This window comes from Sapajus apella, unplaced genomic scaffold (assembly GCF_009761245.1).
Source record: "Sapajus apella isolate SASKATOON/1434 unplaced genomic scaffold, GSC_monkey_1.0 scaffold36, whole genome shotgun sequence".
Classification (NCBI taxonomy): Eukaryota; Metazoa; Chordata; class Mammalia; order Primates; family Cebidae; genus Sapajus; species Sapajus apella.
Genome location: NW_022436976.1, coordinates 29,235,453 through 29,257,417, shown reverse-complemented (window position 1 = coordinate 29,257,417; position 21,965 = coordinate 29,235,453). Strand labels below are relative to the sequence as shown.

General features: G+C 36.7%; 1 protein-coding gene across 1 annotated transcript in view; it reads left to right on the top strand.

Moving 5' to 3' along the window:
- PRKAA2 (protein kinase AMP-activated catalytic subunit alpha 2) overlaps positions 1-21,965 on the top strand; it is a 65,945-nt gene that overhangs the window by 21,073 nt on the left and 22,907 nt on the right. Inside the window, exon 2 of the mRNA XM_032296861.1 lies at positions 12,398-12,539. Within this exon, the coding sequence (XP_032152752.1) occupies positions 12,398-12,539 (142 nt within the window). The remainder of the gene's footprint in view (positions 1-12,397; positions 12,540-21,965) is intronic.

The following is a 21,965-nucleotide window of genomic DNA, read 5'->3' as shown; positions in this document are numbered from 1 at the left end:
ACCCACTCTAGTTCCTTTCTTTCTTTTTCTTTTTCTTTTTTTTTTTTTTTTTTTTTTTGAGACGGAGTCTTGCTCTGTCGTCCAGGCTGGAGTACAGTGGCACAATCTCGGCTCGTTGCAACCTCCACCTGCCAGGTTCAAATGATTCTCCTGCCTCAGCCTCCCAAGTAGCTGGGATTACAGGCGCCCACCACCACACCCAACTAGTTTTTGTATTTTTAGTAGAGATGGGGTTTGCCATGTTTGTCAGGCTGGTCTCAAACTCCTGACCTCTAGTGATTTGCCCACCTTGGTCTCCCTAAGTGTTGGGATTATAGGCGTGAACCACTGCACCCGGCCTAGCAAGTTCCTTTCTAAAGTACAGCGTATAAGTACTTTTCTTTCCATTTCTTAGATCTTTACTACATAAAGTTTAAGTCCATAGATTAGCAGCGTTGAAAACTGCTTATAAATACCTCAAAGGACTTGAACACTTTTAATTTATGCATTTCTGGAGGTTATAATACTTGGGAGTGGAATCACTGAGTCATAGAGTATATAGTTTTAGTAGTTATTATGTAATTTGCGTCAATATATTGTTTTCCCAAGTGTTTGCACTAATTTACGTTCCTGCAGCAACATATAAAACTTCCAGTTGCTCTATATCTTGACAGATACATGGCATTGTTTGTCTTTTTTATTGTGCTGTTCTGGTGGGTATATTATGGTATTGTACTGCATTGTGGTCTTAATTCACTTTTTTCTGATGACTTATGATATTGAGCACCTTTTCTAGTTTATTGATCATCTAGATTTCCCTTTTTCAAAATCCGTTTTCCTGTGAGACATATACCTTCTTTTGTAATGCCTGGACCTTGAGTAAATTGTAGTTCTGGTGCTGATGGTTATTGTTTTTTTCTATCAATTCTTTTCCATATTTAGGAGCTTCTGGAATGCAGCACTACATACCATTCCTTGGGACTTGGAATATATAGATGACTTTCCTTTAATAGATATTTGTTGGTTTGCTCAGATATGAGAGTGTAGCACACCCAACTTACATATGCCTCATATTCTAAAGCAACGATACCGGTAGATTATTAGGCCTATATCATATATTCATGTACCCCATATTAGCGTTAGTCATACATTTTTTCCATACAGTAAATAGTTACTGTTAGTTATATGTCAGATATTGTGCCAGATGCTAAGGATCAATGATAAATGAGACACAGACGCTGTTCTGAAGTAGCTGGCCACTGTAAAGGAGATCAGTAACAACAACAGAGTAGGTAATTACAGCACTTGATGTTAAGTGCCACCAGGGAGAGGAGCTGTGGGAATACATTAGAGCATCACTTAATTCAGACTGTTGAGTTAGGGATTGGGGTGTTAGTTAGGGAATACTTACTGAAAGATGGTACTTCAGCTGAATTTTGAAAGACAAATGACACATAGACATGTGATGCATTGGAGATTTGGTGAATGGGAATTTAAATGATTCACATATTTAATGGCATTCATTTATTCCACTGAATACAATTCCACTGAAATTTGCTGAATGTTTACCATAAAGTGGGCATGCGATGGTTCTGGAAATGAGAAACGCAGAGTCGTTATGGGAAGTTCCAAATAGTTCTAAATGACTGAAATACAACAGTTGAGGTGAGGGAATGGTGAACGATGATACAGGAAAGACAGGCAGATGTATATAAATGTAAATACTATGTGTTTATAACACGATATGAAGTTCATTCTGATTACCTTCTTATCCCAATTTTCCAATTAGGTGTGTAATATGCTCTAAGTGTAGAATGGGTTTCAATTTCCCAACATCAGTGGAGCCTCCATTCTGTATGGTACCATAATTTGTCTTGACCCCCAGAGCTTCTATCTAACATCATCATACAAAATTCTTGAATCTTCCCCTTGCTTTTTATTTAGTCAGCTTGCTTTATCAGTAATTAGAGGGTGTACAGAAGACTAATCTTTTTTACTAATAAAGTATTTCATAAGGTATGGACATTTTGGTCAAAAGCAATTAGTGGAAAGAGATATTTCTAATCCTGGGGTTTACAGAAAAGGAGATAGTGGAGCTGGCTGAGGACTGATACACATGCCTTCCTTCAGAGCCACAACTTATCCATGCTTGTTACTCATATCATTCATTCTTGCTCCCAACTTTTTTTTTCTTCCATTTCTTAAACTTAGGGTCAATTTAAAGGTCTAGTCCTCAGACTGTTTAGGATCATGAGGGGAACGTTGTAACTGGTGGGCAAAAATACCACTCTCACTGGAAGGCTATGTCTGTAGCATCTAAACTTGGAATTCTGAATGTCACTTTTCCCAAACCCAAATTATTACACATGGCGTATATTAATACATTCTGTAACACTTTTAATGTAAAAGTATTATTTTAGACATTATGAGTTAAATCTTTTATTTGCGTAACCATAGATTGAAGGGTAGTATGATCATTATGAACAAAGGCTTTAGAATCAGATCTGGATTTAAATACTGATTTTGTTCATTCCTAGTCAGTTTGAATTTCTCTAAGCCTTGGTTTCCACATCTATAAAATTTCCTCATAGGGTCATTAAAAGTTTAAAATGAAGCAATGTAAAATATTAAACATGTGTATACACATATAGATACACACCTGTTAGGTGTCCCTCACAGATTTGTGAGAAAGAATAATTGTCATTAAATAGCCCCTGCTACAAACCTGGGTTATAAATTGATTCCTGTAGACACCCTGAAGGATGATGTCCATTTCTTGGTAGTCTCTCTTGTGCCTTCACTTGGAGACCCTCCTGAAGGATTTAGTGCACATTTTTTTAGTCTAGATTTTAAGTCAGATCACCCCCAAGATGTCCCAAAAATTCTAAGAAACTTTTTTAGCTATGGTAATACAATGGTGGACTTGATTTTATTTATATAGATAAAATATGATGATAGACTTGATTCTACTTATTATATAGGCTGATAATTTTCTGGGAGCACTATGATTGCCACAATTCCAGAGAGAAGAAAAACTTTTTAAGCACCAAAAAAGTGCCTTACAAACCAATGCTGTACACCAATCAGGGAGTCTTTAGAGGTGTAAGAAATACCACATTCAGCTCCTTGTTCAGTGGAGCATGTGAAATTAAGTACTTAGATTCTTTTTTTTTTTTGTGTGTGTGTGGGCTAAAGCTTTATTTGGCATAGTTCAAATTATTATGCAGTATTCCCATAGCTTTTAGATTTTGGCAACTCTTTGTTTGATCCTAGTGGGAAAATAGATTATAATTTAGGCCTAAAATAATTATTTTTTAATTGTTCCTTTTGATTGTTTCATTAGATATGATAATATTCTAAACTGGTTATTAAAATAGAATGAAGATATATTTGATATGAATTACTATGGGATGATGTACAGATACAGAAGTGTTCCGAACTATGCCTTATAAAACTATAGGGTCTTGCCTGTGGTAAAAAATGCTGGACTTCATATGGGAATGATATTGGAAATTTGAAAACTTATGATCTTTGTGTAAAACAGTTGCGTATTTATACCTATATAACACAGCTGTGTGAAGTTCTGTCTTGCATATAAGGAAAATGTGTCAAAACTGAAAAACATCCAGAAAGTGGCAACTAAAGTCATCAAGAGGTGGGAGTAGCTAAAAAGCTTTGTATCCTTCACTGTGGAATGATCCTCAGGGATATCATTAGAAAAGTCAGAGTTGGAAGGGGAATTAGCCTTGATCTACTCCAACCTGTTATTTAATGCAGGGATTTATCTTATGATAATCCTGATAAATGGCTGAGCTTCCCCTCTTTGAATACTGAATGGTGCATTAAGAGTGCTGATTTTGGCAGGGCACGGTGGCTCACACGCCTGTAATGCTAGCACTTTGGGAGGCCAAGGCAGGTGGATCATCTGAGGTCAGGAGTTCCAGATCAGGCTGGCCAACATGATGAAACCCCATCTCTACTAAAAATACAAAAATTAGCCAGGCCTGGTGGTGCATGCCTACAATTCCAGCTACTTAGGAGGCTGAGGCAGGAGAATTGCTTGAACTTGGTTGGCAGAGGTTATAGTGAGCTGAGATGGTGCCACTACACTCCAGCCTGGGTGACAGAGCAAACTGTCTCAAAAAAAAAAAAAGTGCTGTTTTTGGGGACATGCTGCTTGGGTTCAAATCCTAGCCCTGGCTACTGGGGTCTGCCATGGCCATTCACCTACTAGCTGAGTGACCATGGGCAAATTCTTAACCTCTCTGCAAATTTTTAATCAGCTCCATGTCCTGTCTTATTATTGCCAGCACCTGTGTCCCTGACCCAAGGGACCTAACCTCTGACCCCCTCCCATCTAGTATTGAGAGTTGAACTGAGAATCAAGCAAATATTAGTGTTATACATCTGGTAGAAAAAAAAAGTATATTCAGCATACAGTAGTTACCTTTAAAAAATGAAAATTTCAGTGTGGACCAGAGTGGTGAAAAGGAACTTTAGAGGAGGCTTCATGGATCAGACAAGTCTGTTAGTTGAAGGAGAATCTATTGACTATTCCCAGTTCTGCCTTCTAGAACCATATAAATCAGTTTAATTCCTTCTGTGTGACAACTCTACACCTTATCAAATATAAAATATAAAAGGTATAGTTTTGGTGAACTTGAATTTTTCCCCCTTAAAATTCCATAGCTTTAGAGAGTATTTTGTGTATTTTGTCTAAAATTTGGGAAACACAAAATGAACCACTAATGGGTGATAATTTTGTAGAGCTCTTTAACTTTTTTTTTTTTTTTTTTTATCTACCAGTAAGAAGCGACATTTGTGGACCTACCAGTATAATATGGCTACTTTGCATTCGCTGCTTTCAAATTTGCCACAATGTCCTGTCCCTACCACCTGGCTACTCTGCTTTAGGGAAAACTTTAAAGACACTGAGAACCACCTCCTAACTCAGACTTCTCAGGATCCGTCAAATACAGGACTAACACATTTCACCTCCAGAGACTATGTCAATTCTCTGACTAGAGCCCCTCCTGATTGGTATCTTTGCTTTATTTGCAAAATTTTTGAATGTCAAACATAAACAGAAAAAATTCAAAGAGGTAGAGCAATTAGTATAGATTTAGAATAGAGGTAAGGACCTACAAACCCCAATACAAATAAAAACTCCAATATATGAAAACATGTACAGCTTTAAGAATCTTTATACTTTTATGTTGTGTAATGCTTTATTTACCATTTTTTTTCACTTCTTTAAATCTTTAGTTGATCAGTTTTAATGTGAATAGCATGAAAAGGAATGTTCAATTTGTCTGCCCCAACTCCCTGCCATTGTTGCCAGAGACTGAAAAGCAGAGAAAGGAAGAAGACCAGACCTAAAGTCTTAAAGTCCTGCACTGATAAATATATGTTCATTGTTATTATATTCTTGAATATGATCAATTCTTTTCTGTCCACCTCCTCCTAAACAGCAGCAGGAAATTGGAGCAGAAACAAATTGAACATTTTTTTTTTTTTTGAGGAAGAAAGAGAGAAAGAAAGAAAAAGAATTAAAAAAAAAAAAGAAAAAGAAAAAAAAGAATAAAGGAAAGGAAGAAAGAGGAAGAGGAAGAGGGAGAGAGAACAGGGGTGTTGCTTTATTGCCCGGGCTAAAATGCAGTCTAAAAATGGGTATGCCTGTAATTATGTTTAATAATAGAGACAGGAAGAAAATAATTAACAAGCAGCCAACCAATATTTCATTTAAACCTGTAAATACATGTGATGTAGTACTGATAAGAGTGTATGTTTTGTGTATTTAAAGTGGAGAGTTCTATGAATGTTAATTAAGTCTACTTGTTCTGGATCTGAGTTCAAGTCCTGAATATCGATGTTAACTTTCTGTCTCATTGATCTGTAAGTCTCCCACTATTATTGTGTGGGAGTCCAAGTCTCTTTATAAGTCTTATATATCTGGGTATTTTTGTATTGGGTGCATATATATTTGGGATCTTTAGCTCTTCTTGTTACATTGATCCTTTTATGTAATATCCTTCTTTGCTTCTTTTGATCTTTATTGCTTTGAAGTCTATTTTATCAGCAAAAATTGCAACTCCTACTTTGTATTTATTTATTTTTGCTCTCCATTTGGTTGGTAAATTTTTCTCCATCCCTTTGTTTTGAGTCTTTGCGTATCCTTGCATGTAAGATGGATCTGGATGTAGCATACCAATGGGTCTTGGCTTTTTTTTGCCTGTCTGTGTCTTTGGATTGGGGGATTTAGTCGATTTAAATTTAGAATTAATATCAATATATATGAGTTTGATGCTGTCATTTAATGTTGGCTGGCTGTTTTGCCAGTTAATTGATGCAATTTCTTGATTATGTTGATGTTCTTTATTTTTTGGCATTTTTTTAGAAAGGCTGATACTGGTTGTTCCTTTCTATTTGTAGTGGTTCTTTCAGAAGCTCTTGTAAAGCAGGCCTGGTGGTGATGAAATCTCTGAGTGCTTGCTTGTTCACAAAAGATTTTATTTTGCCTTCGCTTATGAAGCTTAGTTTGGCTGGATGTAAAATTCTGGGTTGAAAGTTCTTTTCTTTAAGGATGTTGAATATTGGCCCCTACTCTCTTCTGTCTTGTAGGGTTTCTGCTGAGAGATCTGCTGTGAGTCTGATGGGCTTCCCTTTATGGGTAACCTGACCTTTCTGGCTGCCCTCAGTATTTTCTCTTTCATTTCAACCCTGGTGAATCTGGCGATTATGTGCCTTGAGGTTGGTCTTCTTGAGGAATATCTTTGTGGTGTTCTCTGTATTTCCTGGAGTTGAATATTGTCCTGCCTTGCTAGGCTGGGAAAGTTTTCCTGAATAATATCCTGAAGCGTATTTTCCAGTTTGGATTGATTCTCTTCGTCACATTCAGGTACACCTATCAAACGTAGATTAGGTCTTTTCACATAGTCCCATATTTCTTGGAGACTTTGCTCGTTCTTTTTTATCCTTTTTTCTCTAATCTTGTCTTTTTGTTTTATTTCATGAAGTTGGTCTTCGACCTCTAATATCTTTTCTTCTGCTTGATCAATTCGGCTGTTAAAACTTGTGCATAGTTCGCGAAGTTCTCGTGTTGTATTTTTCAGCTCCATTAATTCACTTATATTCCTCTCTAAATTATGTGTTATTTTTAACATTTCTTCAAACCTTTTTTCAAAGTTCTTAGTTTCTTTGCATTGGGTTAGAACAAGTTCTTTTAATTCCCAGAAGTTTCTTATCATCCACTTTTTAAAGCCAGCTTCTGCTAATGGAACACAGTCTTTCTCCATCAGGCCTTGTTCTGTTGCTGATGAGGAACTGTGATCCCCTGTGGAGGGAGAGGCATTCTGAGTTTGGGTATTCTCAGCCTTTTTAGGCTGTTTTCTTCCTTTCTTTATATATTTATCCATCTGTGGTCTTTATAATTACCGTCTTTATAGTTGGGTTTCTGAATGGACGTCCAACTTGTTGATTCCCGGCACTAGAATCTAAGCAACCCACTGTGCCGGTCAAAACAGCGGCTTTAAGATTGATGGTGCTTTTCTGCTCCAAGGCAGCGGCAAAACTGCCTTACCAGCCTCAAGAGTTGCGCTGGAGACACACGTGGGGCTCCTCCACTGGGAATCTCCTGGTGCATGAGCAACAAAAATTGGTCTGAAAGTGTGGCGTCCTCTCGTTCTCTGCGCTTTCAGTGGGAGCTACAATCCCGAGCTGCTAGTGATCAGCCATCTTGGATCTCTCTCGATTAATTTTTTAATCTAAAAATTGTGTAGACTATAAATTACAATTTATTTCCATCAACTCAAATATGGTTACTCAGCAAAATTGAAAATTTGAAGTAGATTCCAAACCATTTGAATTTTAAATATTCTAAATAGTGTATTATTTAGATTCAGCTTTGAGTGACAAAAATCTTCAAAATAAGAGTGGCTTAAACAGAAGTATTTTGCTGTCTTATAAAAGTCTGAGCAGGTGATGTAGACTGTTGTCATACCTGATGGTGACAAAAATATGGTTTTCTCTTTCCTGTTGCTTTCCCCTTCTGAAGTCTGGTCTCAAGGTACCAATGGTGGCTTTGATATTCCAGGCTTCAGGATGAAGGAAGGGATGAGGAAGAAGTTGCCAGGGACATTTCTGCTTTGTATGTCATTGACTGGAACATACTCATATGGCCACATCTATTAACAGTTGCAAGAGAGACTAAGATGCAGGCTGTATGCTGGGTAGCCATGTACCCAGTTGTAATTTGGGAGTTTCATGTCAGGGAGAAAGAAAGGTGCAGAAGATATTGGAAGACAACTAGCAGTGTAATGTCATTAGTACAGCTACTTACCTGAGTAGGCATTCATTAAATAGTTGTTCAATGGATGAATGTTTCTAATTTCTCCTGTCAAAGTAGGTATTGATCAGGATATTTACTTATACAGATGATACATAATGGCAAGATTATTTATTCTTAGTGTTTTTAGAATTTTATTTTTCATCTATTCTTTATGAATGTGGTGTATCTGACAATCTTCAGGCAGATGTAACGCTGTACAAGATTTACTTCAGTTCATTTATTACTGTTTTTTTCCCCCACCTAAAACTTGGAGGTGTGTTAAAAAAAATCTCTTTTCATGTGTCTATGATCAACATTTCTGGCATATGCTTAGCAAATGTTTTTAGATTGAATAAATGAATGGGAATAAAACATTGAGGCATCCAAGCCTTTTCTTTTATTTTTTATTTTTGTTTCGATTTACACAAAGAAGAGTTTATGTCTATAAAATGTGTATAGAGGAAATTCTTGACCTTATATCTGTATTTGTTACAAGATTTTCAGGAATATTCATTCAGCTTTCAGGTGGAATGTGGTTAAGTTTGGATTTAATTATGCTTAAGTACCAATTATGGTGTTAATAGGCAAAAAAGGCTAGTATAATTCAGCAAAAAAGGGGGATTCTTAATGCACTTGGCTTTTTCAACCTCAGATACCTGATTAGCTTATCAGTATGCTTAACTGTTTCAAGGGAAAATGTCATTTTTTTTCACTGCTTCATAAAGAAAATTTTTTTCATGTATAAAGCTAAATGAGTCAATTATTTCCTCAACTATCATAGGCAAAGCAGTACTTTATCATTATTTTCTAAGTGAATTCACTTACTGTTTTGTTTGCATGTTCTCCAGATTAACCACATGTCATTAAAAAAACAAAACACCCATCTGCTTGGCTATTAGAGTCCTTGGTCTTACTTCTTTGATCAGGAAAGATCACATATGTTCTCAGTAGTCAGTAACTTAATCGTCAAGTGGGAAAGGAGGAATTTAATCTTCTATATAGCAGGGATTTCAGTTCTCGTTATTTCATTGAGGCTACCGGGGATTTGAGGAGAGAGATGGATTTGTTAGACCACCCTGGCAAGGTGTTTGGGTATTATAAAATTCCCAAAGATGAGTAATAAACTACTCAGGCATAAATAAACTGTTTAGCTTATTTTAATTAATAGAAAGTTCCTAGAAATCGATAAGGTTTTTCTGGAGTCCTGGAAAAATATTTCGGAGTGTTAGTAAGTTACATTGCTTGAACTTGATATGTCTCATTTTGTTTGTTTTATATGCTGAGAAAGTAATTTTCAAGATTCATTAAATTTTTTGAGATAATTTACAGTTTGCAAAAGTTATTAAGATAAAAATAATCTCCAGTGACAGAAACTCAGTTCTTTCTAAATCATCGCATTACATGTTTGGAGTACTCTGACTGGGGTTATTACTGTGTGGTGGTTATGCTGGCTGTGAAAGCAGACAGCCCAGGTCAGATGTTGTGCCACCACTTGCTGTGTGACCTCGGATGACTTATTTGATTTCTCTGTGCCTCAGGTTTCTCATCTGTACACTGGATGATAATATTTCATAGAATTGTGGTAGGGTTGAGAGAGCAGGGCAGCTACCACTTAGAATAAAGCTTAGTACATAATAAACAGTAAGTGTCATTAACGATCACCTTTTTCATTAATGTTTTTGTCATAACGAGTTGAAATATGACTCCAAGAAGTATTTAGGAGATTATGTCAGCCGACTCTTTCATTTGTAGCATATATGCTATGTGCTATGAAGCGAAATAGAAGACACAGATTTGGCAAGGAAGAAGGAGGAGAATGCTGAATGTAATTTTTTTGTTTTGTTTTTGGTTTATCTTTTTTTGGAACAGCGTCTCACTCTGTCACCCATGCTGTATTGCAATGGCGCCATCTAGGGTCACTGCAACCTCTGCCTCCCAGATTCAAGGGATCCTCCTGCCTCACCCTCCCAAGTAGCTGGGACTACAGGCATGTGCCACCACACCCAGATAATTTTTTATTTTGAGTAGAGATGGGGTTTTGCCATGTTGCCCAGGCTGATATGGAACTCCTGGGCTCAAGGGAACAGCCCACCTCAGCCTCCCAAAGTTCTGGGATTACAGGCATGAACTGCCATGTGCAGCCCTTGAATTTAGTTTTAAGTGTGTTGAATTTGAGGTGTTTGTGGGATATTAATCTTGAAATACGAATTTAAAGGAGAGACAGAGGTCACTGGCATATGGGTGATAATTAAAACTACGGAAGATGAATGACATAATGTAAGGGTATACCTTGGGCCAGGTTTGAAACCTGGGGACACTAACCTTCAAAGAGCAGGCAGAGGACACAAACGAGACCATCTGAGAGTTAGTAGGAGAAACAGAAGAGAGAAATATCACCAAAAAGAGGTATGGTGTCTGATGAAACAGAGATTATAGTAATCTGAGAACTGAAAAGCATCCATGGCTTGATAATGGTATTTTGTGACTCTTTGGTGTCCTTAGAGTGGAGGTAGAAACCAGATAGCTGTGAATTTAGGGATGGTGATAAGGGAGGAAAAGAAGGCAACAAATGTAACTACTGTAACTACTCTTTTGAGAAGTTTTGATGAGACAAGTTGGAAACTAGAGGAGGATACAGGATCAATGGAAGAGTTTTGGAAGAGATACGACTTGGGCAGCCTTAAGAGAAAGAGCTATTAGAAAAGAAAAAAAGTTGAATATGAGGAGAGTGTAGAAAAGATGGGTTAAAGGTGAAAGTTGATGAGACTGGCCTTGAACAGGAGGAGGGGTATGGATAGAAGTAAGTCTTTAAGATAGAGGAAATTAGGGTTAACCTGTAATCCCAGCACTTTGGGAGGCCAAAGCGGGAAGATCACTTGAGCTCAGGAATTCAAGATCAGCCTGAGCAACATAGTGAGACCCCATCTCTACAAAAATTTAAGGAAAAATTAGCAGGGGAGGCTGATGCATTCTTGTAGTCCCAGCTACTGGGGAGTCTGAGGCAGAAGGATCACTTGAGCCCAGGAGGCTGAGGCTGCAGTGAGCTATGTTCACACCCACTGCATTCAAGCCTGAATGACAAAATACCCTATCTCAGAATAAATAAATACATAAAAAGATAGGAAAAGTCACTCCTAATGACTTCAGGTTCTCTAAAGAAATCAAAAGGGTGTTTGTCACTGAAAGGAGGGTTAGAGAGATGTTTTGGGGAGAATGGTGAAAGTTTAGAATAGAATTGAGGCAAATAGGAGAGGTAGCTGACAAATTTGTTCCTGACTGAGGGATTTTTCATCTGAACAGTATTGAAAGATATTCCTGTTAGTGTGGATGCCATGAATGTATTATATGAGAAAGCAGAAAGACTATATTTAACATAGCATATATTCATTTAGCATCTCTGTGTACAAAGCACTTTGCACCTATACTTCCAGGGTGATTCAGATGAGCACTGGTCATCTTGTCCAAGAAGAGTATGAGCTAATAGCTTAGGTCATATGATTTGTCACAAACGCAAATGTTTATAATAGATTAAAAATGGTAAATGACATGAGTTTTATAAACATACTATAACAGTTTGAAAGAGATAGAGATTTCATCATACAGAGGGAAAATAAGAGGACTTTATGAAAAAGGCACAAAAAAGGGCTAATATGAATTTTCTGTTGAAATAGTAATTACTGTATTGTGAATTTTTGATTTATCACACTATTTATTCTTCTATAATACAATGACTGGCATTAAGCAGAAGAAGAGAAGAGATTATTGAAACAGTGAGTTCTCTTCTGTCCAAATGATGTTCTCAAGTTGATTATATTTTACAATATAGAATTCAGTAATCATTTTCACAAATATTCCATAAATATGAACATCTCTGTTAGGTGCAAAAGATACAGAGATGACTAAGATATAGTTTTTGTCGTCAAAGAGTGCATAATCTAATAGAAGAAATAGAAGTACAAAGAACTTTAGTTTTGTACAGTGACATAAAGGTGGTATACATGAGTAAAGACATTTAGGGCACAATGGAAGGAAGCACGAATAAATGATTATGTTGATACGACAGCACATTTTTTTCCTTTTTCTTTCCTTTAGTTGGAGAACATCAATTAACAGGCCATAAAGTGGCAGTTAAAATCTTAAATAGACAGAAGATTCGCAGCTTGGATGTTGTTGGAAAAATAAAACGAGAAATTCAAAATCTGAAACTCTTTCGTCATCCTCATATTATCAAACTGTAAGTATTTTTGTATGTTATAATATCAAAGAGGCACCTGTCTTAAAACATTTCTAAGGATTTTATAATTGTTTATTGTTAATCTTTTATGATTTTTTATATATTCAGCAAGTATTAATTCACTTAACCTTTATCAATCATTTTTTGCATTCTCTTGGTTAGAATGAACAGGCATTGTTTCTAAATTGGTACTCTTTTCAAGTGATGAATGAAGCCTTAGAAGTTGATTCTTATCCAATTTTAAATGTCATTCAGGGCTTTGATATTTCTAGATTCTTTTTTATTTTTTATTTTTTTCTAGTCAGTTTTCACTAACATACCAGGGTATTTTCTCTTTGGAAATATAGAAAGTATATGTCAAAGATTATTTCACATAGTATCTTGTAGAACTGAAAGTAGTACTATAATCATAAAGCTTTTAGAAAGGCAAATGTGTTTTTTTTCTTCTTGGGATATATTATAAACTTAAAAGTTAAGTAAATTGGAGATAAATAAGATAATTAATTGAAAGATAAATAATCATTTTAAAATTGACTAGACTCTAGAAAATATAAATATTAAGTATGCAATAATGTGTTTCTTTCAATCATTTGAAGTTGCAGTTTAGTATTTCTTGAGAAAATGTAACATGCTATGTTACTGAAAATTGTCTTATTTATCTTTAAGCTTGGATACAGTTTTATAAAATAAGTATTGCTCTTACTTATTGAGCACCTGATAGTGGCCAGGAACTGTACCAAGCATTTTTTTTTTTTTTTTTTGTCAAGTTTCTGCTGAATGTATGGAGCATTTTACATATATAACTTGATATCATCTTCATGATCAGTGTCTAAGGTAGGCTTACTTTATAGACGAGGAAACTGCATTATCTAACAAGTAGTAGTAACTTATCCAAGGCCACACTGCTAGTAAGTCACAGAGCTGGTGGTTGAGGTCAAACCAGATTTCAAATGCCATGCTGTTAATGCTCCAGCACTCCAGTTTTTCTTAAAATTGAGAGTTATATAAATTCCTTTTAAAGAAAAAATAAATTTATGGATCCCTGATTTTGACTTAATTATTTTTTAATATACCATTACTTAAGTGTTTAGAAACAAAGCCCTATGTTTAAACTTTATATGTATGTAGTTTGAATACAATTATGAAACCAAAAGAAATTCACAACTTAAATACAAAAAAACACAATGTAATCAATGGAATTCAAAGCAGTATCAATAGTATAATGTGACAAATAGTAGTGTTTTGTAACAACCAAATCATTGTTAGTGAGTTGAATAGTAGAAACAGGAGGAGGAGGTCAAATACTAAATTTATATTGTGATTCAAATAAGATTGGTACAGAAAAAGTGTGTTCATATATACTATTAAAAAAGCAGTATTAATATCTCTGAGATGTTCTTTGATAGTTCATTAATCAGACATTATATTTAGGCTGACCTTTGTCAGTGAGCAGTCTTTGAATGTCAGCATTAATGGGAACAACTTGATAACCCTGTGGAGTTATGTTGTTTACTTGATGACAAGAGGAACGTTGTAAGTGTGGTAAGCAGAATAATACCCGCACTCCCATATCTATTTCCTAATTCCTGGAAATTGCGAATATATTAAGTTGCATGGCAAAGGGTAACATTGCTAACCAGCTGACCTTAAACTAGTGAAATTATCCTGGATCATGTAGGTGGGTCCAATATTAACATAGTGGTTCTTAAAAGTAAAGGAGAAGGGTAGAAGAAAAGAGTCAGAGAAAAAGTCCTGAACATGGAAACAACATCTGAATGATAAAATGTGAGAAGGACTCAACTGGCCATTGGTGCCTTTGAAGATGGAGAATGGGGAGCATGAGTCAATGAATGCAGGCAGTCTCTACAAGCTGAGAAATGCAAAGAAATTCTGTCCCAGAGCCTTCAGAAGGCAACACAGCTCTGCTGACACCTTGATTTTAGCCCACTGAGACATGTCAAGCTTTTAAGATAAAGAACTGTAAGGTAATACATTTGTGTTGCTCTAAACCACTGAGTTTGAAGTATGGCAGCAATGGGAAACTAATACAGCATCATTCTTAAAATCCTTAAATAAGTGGCTGGTCCAATTATTGCTGAGACTTGGAACATTCATTTAGTCTTTACTGCTGTACTTATTATTAGTGAACTATGGCTAATTGGTGTTTTTAATGAAGGGACCCATGCAATGCATCTTACCGGCAGCATGAGTATGCCACTGATTGTTCAGAGTAGGCTTTTATGGAATTGGCATTCCATTGGATGACCGGTGATGACTCAGTTCTCATATCACTGCTGTGAAACCTTCATTCTTAGAGTAAGCTTCAATGTCATATGGTCTTCACTTGACATTCACTCAGTCGTAAACATAAACAAAAACTGAGGTCCCTGAAATTGCATGGCAGTACTTGCTTATAAGGTTATCATCTAGGACCCATGTATTAGATGGTCCAGAGTATGTATATAGAGGTTTTTAAAGATTATCGTAAGAATTAAAATTCTACCTATGAGCTTGGTGACTCACCTCTCCTATCCTTTGTTTCTTTGACTTTAAAATGGGACACCTCATTTGAGGATTAAATGTGTTGGCATTGATGTAATGCCTAGTATTTAATGAGCATTGGCCCACAGCAGGAATTAGCAACTTACAAACTAACTGCAGTCCTCTTTCATTATTTTAAGTGGTTTTCACTTAACTGAAACAGTTCATCTCTGACTTCAGCTCCATATTATTAATGACTTTGTTGTAGTTACTAGGTAACATCTAAGCTAAATCTCTTTGCACTTTCCCACTAAGTGTCCACTTCCTATGAGAAGAAAAAGGCGAAATGGCCAGACTGAAAGTGTCATAGGCTAGAATGGAAGTGGAGAAGGGAAAGATCTGTCTGTATTTGCCTTATACCTGATCTCATCACTTTTACAATGCCAACCCTGAAAGACTCTCAGGAAATTTTACCCATTTGGGTATGAGTCCTACTATCTGTACAGTTCCTAAAAACACAAATCAGATGTTATTAATAAGCAGTTGCAATTGTCATGAGGATTCTAAGGCTGCTTTTCCTTTTTTTTTTTTTTTTTTTTTATGTTTCAAACAGTCTAGCTCTGTTGCTCAGGCTGGAGTGCAGTGGTGCAGTCTTGGCTCACTGCAGCCTCTGCCTTCCAGGTTCAAATGATTCTTGTGCCTCAGCCTCCCAAGCAGCTGAGACTACAGGCATGTGCCACCACACCACACCCTGCTAATTTTTGTATTTTTGGTAGAGACAGGCTTTCTGCCATTTCGCCAGGCTGGTCTCAAAGTGATTGGCCTGCCTCAGCCTCCCAAAATGCTGAGATTACAGGCACGAGCCACTGCACCTGGGCACGAAGACTTATTTTTGATGTCATATTTATCAGTGTTTTCTTGCCTCCATTTCTATATTTACTTTCAATCATTTTATTTTTGATAATTATCTCATTCTGATATGGAGCAATTATTCTGATGTATATAGCAATTATTTAATTGCTGTTTTCTGAAGGAATTATAGAAGATTGTCAGAGTTGCTCAGAAATTAATTGGCAGAGGTGAATTTACAGCTTAAAGCTTTTGGCTTCTAGACTTGAGATTAATTTATTCAGCTACATTGCCTCTTTAATTGTAGATCTGATCTAAAACAAAAAATGCATGTATTCTTACTACAGAACAAATTATTGACATAGTCTCTAATAGTGTTAGTCATTTAAACAGAGAGAGCAACCGTATCCTTTCAGTGGTTTTCTTTTATGTAGTCTTGGCCTAATTGTCAGGAATAGTTTTCTTGTTGCAAAAAACGAGCCTCTAGAATTAGTAAGAAAGTTTGAGCACTGAATACCAAGAATGAAGGATATTTATTGCATGGTTTCTTTATTAACCCAAATTGGGAAAATAATTACATATGAATAGGCTAAAACCCAGTGGTAGAAAGTTAAGAGGAGAAATAGGATTTAAAGAAAAATCCAAACTTTCCCATGAAGTAGACTTTGTTGAATTGACTTTTGTCCCTGTTTTTCTTTTCTTCATAGTTCTTAATGCAACTTGATTTTACTTGATCGAAAGATGAATGCTTGCTGGTCTGGTGGTAAAGATTTTGCCTGTCTAATTCTTTTTAGTCTGTCTTATTTAACCTATGGCCAGCTTTTAACAACATTAACCACCACCTTGAAATGTTGTAGTCTCTAGGTTTCCATGACACCTCAGGCTTCTGTTTTCTTTTTTTCATTCTTGTTCCTTCTGAAAACTTTCTTTTATAGGCCCCTCTTTATCTTCCTGGCTGTTAAGTATTGATGCATTTAAGTACACTGAGTTTATTTTCTTAGTGAACCCTCTTTTGATGATTTCATCTACTACCATGGTGCTGTTTGTCATCTCTATGCTAAAGATTTCCAAATCTTTATGATTTCTAGTCCTTATATTTCGCCTGATTTTTGAACACATTTATCAAACCGTTTATCGGATGTTCACTTTTTTTTTTTTTTTTTTTTTTGAGACAGAGTTTTGCTCTTGTTGCCCAGGCTGGAGTGCAATGGCGTGATATGGCTCACTGCAAACTCTGTCTCCTGGGCTCTTGTGATTCTCCTGACTCAGCCTCCCAAGTAGCTGGGATTACAGGCATATGCCACTACACCCAGCTAATTTTGTGTTTTTAGTAGAGACGGGGTTTCTCCATGTTGATCAGGCTGGTCTTGAACTCCCAACCTCAGGTGATCCGCTCGCCTTGGACTCTCAAAGTGCTGGGATTCCATGCCTGAGCCACCGCGCCCAGCCTTCTGGATGTTCACATTCTAAAGTCACTGAGTCATCTGAAGCTAACTTTTTCTCTCTCTTCCACACTTACTCCTCCTCTATTTTTGGGGGACAGGGGAGTGGAAGGGAAGTAAATGAAAATACCATTCATGCAGTTTCCCAAGCCCAAAACTTGGGCATAATATTTAATTTCTTCTTTTCCCTTATTTCTTACATACAGTAAATCATTAAGGTCTACACTTCTTTTTCCTAAGCGTCCTCTGAATTTCTCCATTTTTCTTTGCTCTGTCAGGTTACCATCTTTTATTTGTTGTACTTCACTGTTTCCTCTGCTTGGAATACTTTATCCACATCTCCCTCTCCCTAGGCTGCCAATTCCAACTTGTCTAAGTGCAATTACATTTTACCCTTGAACAGTATGGGTTTGGACCACATGGGTCTACTTATGTGTGGATTTTATTCCACCTTTGCTGCCCTGAGACAGCAAGACCAACCCCTCTTCTTTCTCTTCCTACTTGGTCTACTCAATATGAAGATGACAAAGATAAGGGCTTTATGGTGATCCATTTCCACTTAATGAGCATTCAGCATATTTTCTCTTTCTTATGATTTTCCTAATAACATTTTCTTGTCTCTAGCTTATTTTATTATAAGAATACAATATCTAATACATTTAACATGCAATATGTGTTAATTATTTATGTTATCTGTAAGGCTTCTGCTCAACAGTAGGTTATTAGTAGTTAAGCTGGGGAGGAGTCAAAAGTTAAACATGGATTTTTGACTGAACAGGGGTTGACACCCAAACCCCCACATTGTCTGAGGATCAACTGTACCCCTGAAAACCTGCTTTACCCAGTAAGACTGGATTAGGCTCTAACTCCTCTGCTCCCAAAGCACTCAATGTTCACCTTTTCCAAAACCCTTAAAGTGTGTTGTAATAGCACATTTTCTTGTTGGTATTTCCCACAAAACTGAAGTACTTAGGAGCAGGAATTATGGTTTTGTTTTCTTTTATTCAAATTTTTGTTGAGCACCTACTATGGGATGGGTGCTGTTCTAGGCATAGGGGATATAATTGTGAAAGACAAAGTCTCTTTCTTGTGTTTTTTATGTTCTGTACAGTAAGTAAACAAATTAACAAGATCACTTTAGGCAAAGATAAGTGCCATGAAGAGAATGAAACATGGTGCTGTCACAGAGTGTGACTAGGAAGGAAGAAGGGCTAATTTAGATTAGGTATGAGGAAGCCTCACTGAGAAGATAGGTTTGACCTAAGACCTAAAGTATGATAAAGACCTGGACATTTGAAAATCTGGGGACAGAGTATTTTCAAAGCCAGGGGAAGAGCAACGTCCAAGAGGTGAAACAAACTTCAAGTGTCGTAGGCAAAGGAAGATTATGTAATCTCAGGAGTGGAGTGAGAAGAGAAGTAGTTCAGAAATTCAAAGAGCAGGTGGGGACCAGATAACAAAGGGATTTGAAGACCTTGCTGAGAGACTTGATTGTGTTCTAAGTGGGAACTTTTAGAGAGTTGGAGAAGTGACAATATACAAGTATAGTATGGAATGAGTATGGTGGCAGAAGTAGAAGCAGACAGACCATTTGGGAAGCTATTGCTGTACTCTACCTGGGAGATTATGGTGGCTTTAACCAAAGTGGTAATCTAGATTTGTGTTGTGTAATACAGTAGCCACTGGCCACATGTGGCTGTGTAAATTTGAATTAATTAAAATGAAAAATTTAGTTCTGTGGTCACACTAGCCAGATTTGAAGCACGTAATAGCTGCATATGTTTAGTGGCCACTATGTTGGACAGAGCAGATAAAAAAAAAACATTTCTGTCACTGAAGGACGTTCTATTAAACAGCCCTGGTTTAGATGGAGAGAAATTGATGGATTTGATATGTATTTTGGAGGGAGAACTAATGAATTACTGATGGGTTAGATAAGGGAGGAGAAAGAAAGGAATTTATTTATTTTGGCATAAGCAACTGGGATTTTGAGCTTCAGCTTGAGCAACTAGGTAGTGGTGTCATTTTCTGAGATGGGAAGAATGGAAAAGAAACATTAGAGAGGGGTGAACATGAAGGATACTGTTTTGGCCATGGTAAGCTAAGAATCCCATTAGACATGTAATGGAGACATCATATATTGTCTTTATCTCTCCAGCATCTAGCACAATAGTAGGTATTCAGTAATTACTTGTAGCTCCATATAGAGTTTCAACAAGGTTCTGATGGCTCTAGGAGCCCAAGCAAGAACAAAAGAGTGAAAATGTAAGGAATGTGATATATTGGGAACAAACAGTCTTGTTTGACTGGTTCACAGAATACATATAAGAAAGTGGAAAAATAAGGCCAGAAAGACAGGTTGTTTGTTGATCCATTCATTTAACGAATGGCACCATTTAAGCACTAGGGATACAGCAGCAGACAAAAAGGCAACAACAAAATCCTTGCTGTAATGGAGGTTGTATTAGTGTGTGGCGGAGGGGCAGTGGGGAAATAGACAATAAATCTCGTATTATATAATATGTCATATATTAGACAGTGAAGAGATGAGGGGATATGCCATGTAGATATCTGTAGGGGGAACGTTACACATGGAGGGAGCAGCAAATACAAAGGAAAGTGGAAATTCCTGCAGGTCGGAGATCAAGGGAGCAGAATGATCTAGGAGGATTAGAGTAAGAGATGAGGTCAGAGACATAAAGCCAAGTTGTGTAGGGCATTATAGAGCATTGTGAGAACTTTGGCTTTTACTCTTGAGTAAGGTGGGAAGCCATTGGAAGTCTTTGATGAGAGGTGTGATGTGATCTGACATATGTTTAGACCGTAGCTGAGCAAGAGTTGAAGCAGGGAAACCAGTTAGGAGTCAATTGCAGTAATCTGTGTAGATAACGTTGGTTTGAAATAGATCACAGTGTGGAAGTGTTGAGAAGTAAGCATGTTTTGTATGTACTTTCAAGGTAGAGTCAACAGCATTTGCTAAAAGATAAAATGTGGGTTGTGAGAGGAAAGAAGTTAAGGATGACTCCAAGGCATCTGGCCTCGGCAAAAAAAAAAAAAAAAAACCAGGATGGAGTTGCCAGTAACTGAAGTGGAGAAGATTGTAGGAGGAACAGGTTTGAGGTGGGATGTTAGGGGGGTGGTTTCAACAATTTAATTTTGGTTTTATGAAGTTGAAATGCTTAATTAGGCATCCAAGTAGAGATGTAAGTAGGCTGTTGAATATGTGAAATCAGGAGTTCAGGGGAGAGGTATAAGCTAGAGAGAGAAATTTGAAATCCATCAGCAGATAGACTCTATTTAATATATTTAAAGGCCTAAGACTGGATGAAATCACCAAGGTTATGAATATAGATAAACAAGAAGTCCAAGGAGTGAGCACTAAAATACTATGATGCTAACATGTCTGAAACATGAGAAGGAACCAGTAAAGGGAATGAAAATGGTCAGTGAGGTGGGAGGAAAATTAGGAGAATCAGGTATCTTGAAGCCAGGAGAAGAAAGTGTTTTAAGAAAAATCACCGACCGTCCCTTTTACTGGTGAATATTGAGTAAGACAAGAAGAGAATTAACTGTTTGATTTTGCAATGTGGAGGTTGCTGTTGTCTTTGAAACGAATCATTTCATTGGAATGATGAGGGCAAAAACCTGATATAAAGGGTTTAAGAGAGAATATGAGATTAAAAAAAGGAGAGATAATAACCATAGGTAGCAACCAGAAGGGAATGTGGAGTCTAAACAAGGTTTGCTTTTTAAAATGGGAGATACTATAGAATGCTGGTATGCCAAAAGGAGTGATTCGGTCAAGAGGAAGGAATTGATACAAAAGGAAGAGGGGCTAATTATAGAAGCCAAGTCCTTTGGTAAGTGTGGGAGAGAATCCAGTGCATAGCTTGAGGAGTTAGTCTTCGAAAGTATATGACCATAGAGTGGTTGGCAGTGTATAGTGTGGGAAAAGATAATTAGAAATGAGGTGTTCAAATAACTTAAAGGCCATATGTTAAGATATTTAAAGTCTTAAGACTGGATGAGATTACCAAAGATATGAGTATAGATAAACAAGAAGTCCAAGGACTGAACTCTAGACATGTTAACATGTCTGTTTACATGTTTACATCATAGATGATCTATAAGGATATCACTTACCTAAAGCAGTGACAGTAGTAGCAATAGGGAAAAAGACATTAATTCAGAATGAGAGGGAGTTAGTAAGAAGATTGATTGATGACTACAATGTGAAAAGGTATTAGGAGGTATTATCTGATGGCCTGCACTTCAGAGATAATGAGATTTTTGAGGGAGGAAGTTTTGGGTAAGAGTTTCTTTTAGATCAGAATTCATTCATTACTAGACTTTGCAAATTTGCCAGCGTTTAACATTTCATTAAATTAATGTGAATTAATGCATCTAGCCCCTGACCAACAATGGCTTCTAATGTATCAGAAAAAGAGATACATTATATATTTTGGCTGGATTTACACTACACTACCTAGTGTTTCAAATGAAAACAAAAATTGCAAAAATGAAACCGAAACCTGATCACTCTTAAATCTCTAGATTTAACAGTGGGTTAGAAGTTGTACATTCTCCTGCTAGAAAGGAAACAAACAAAACTAATACTTTGGAATTCTCTTTAACACAAGCTAACTGGTTTCTT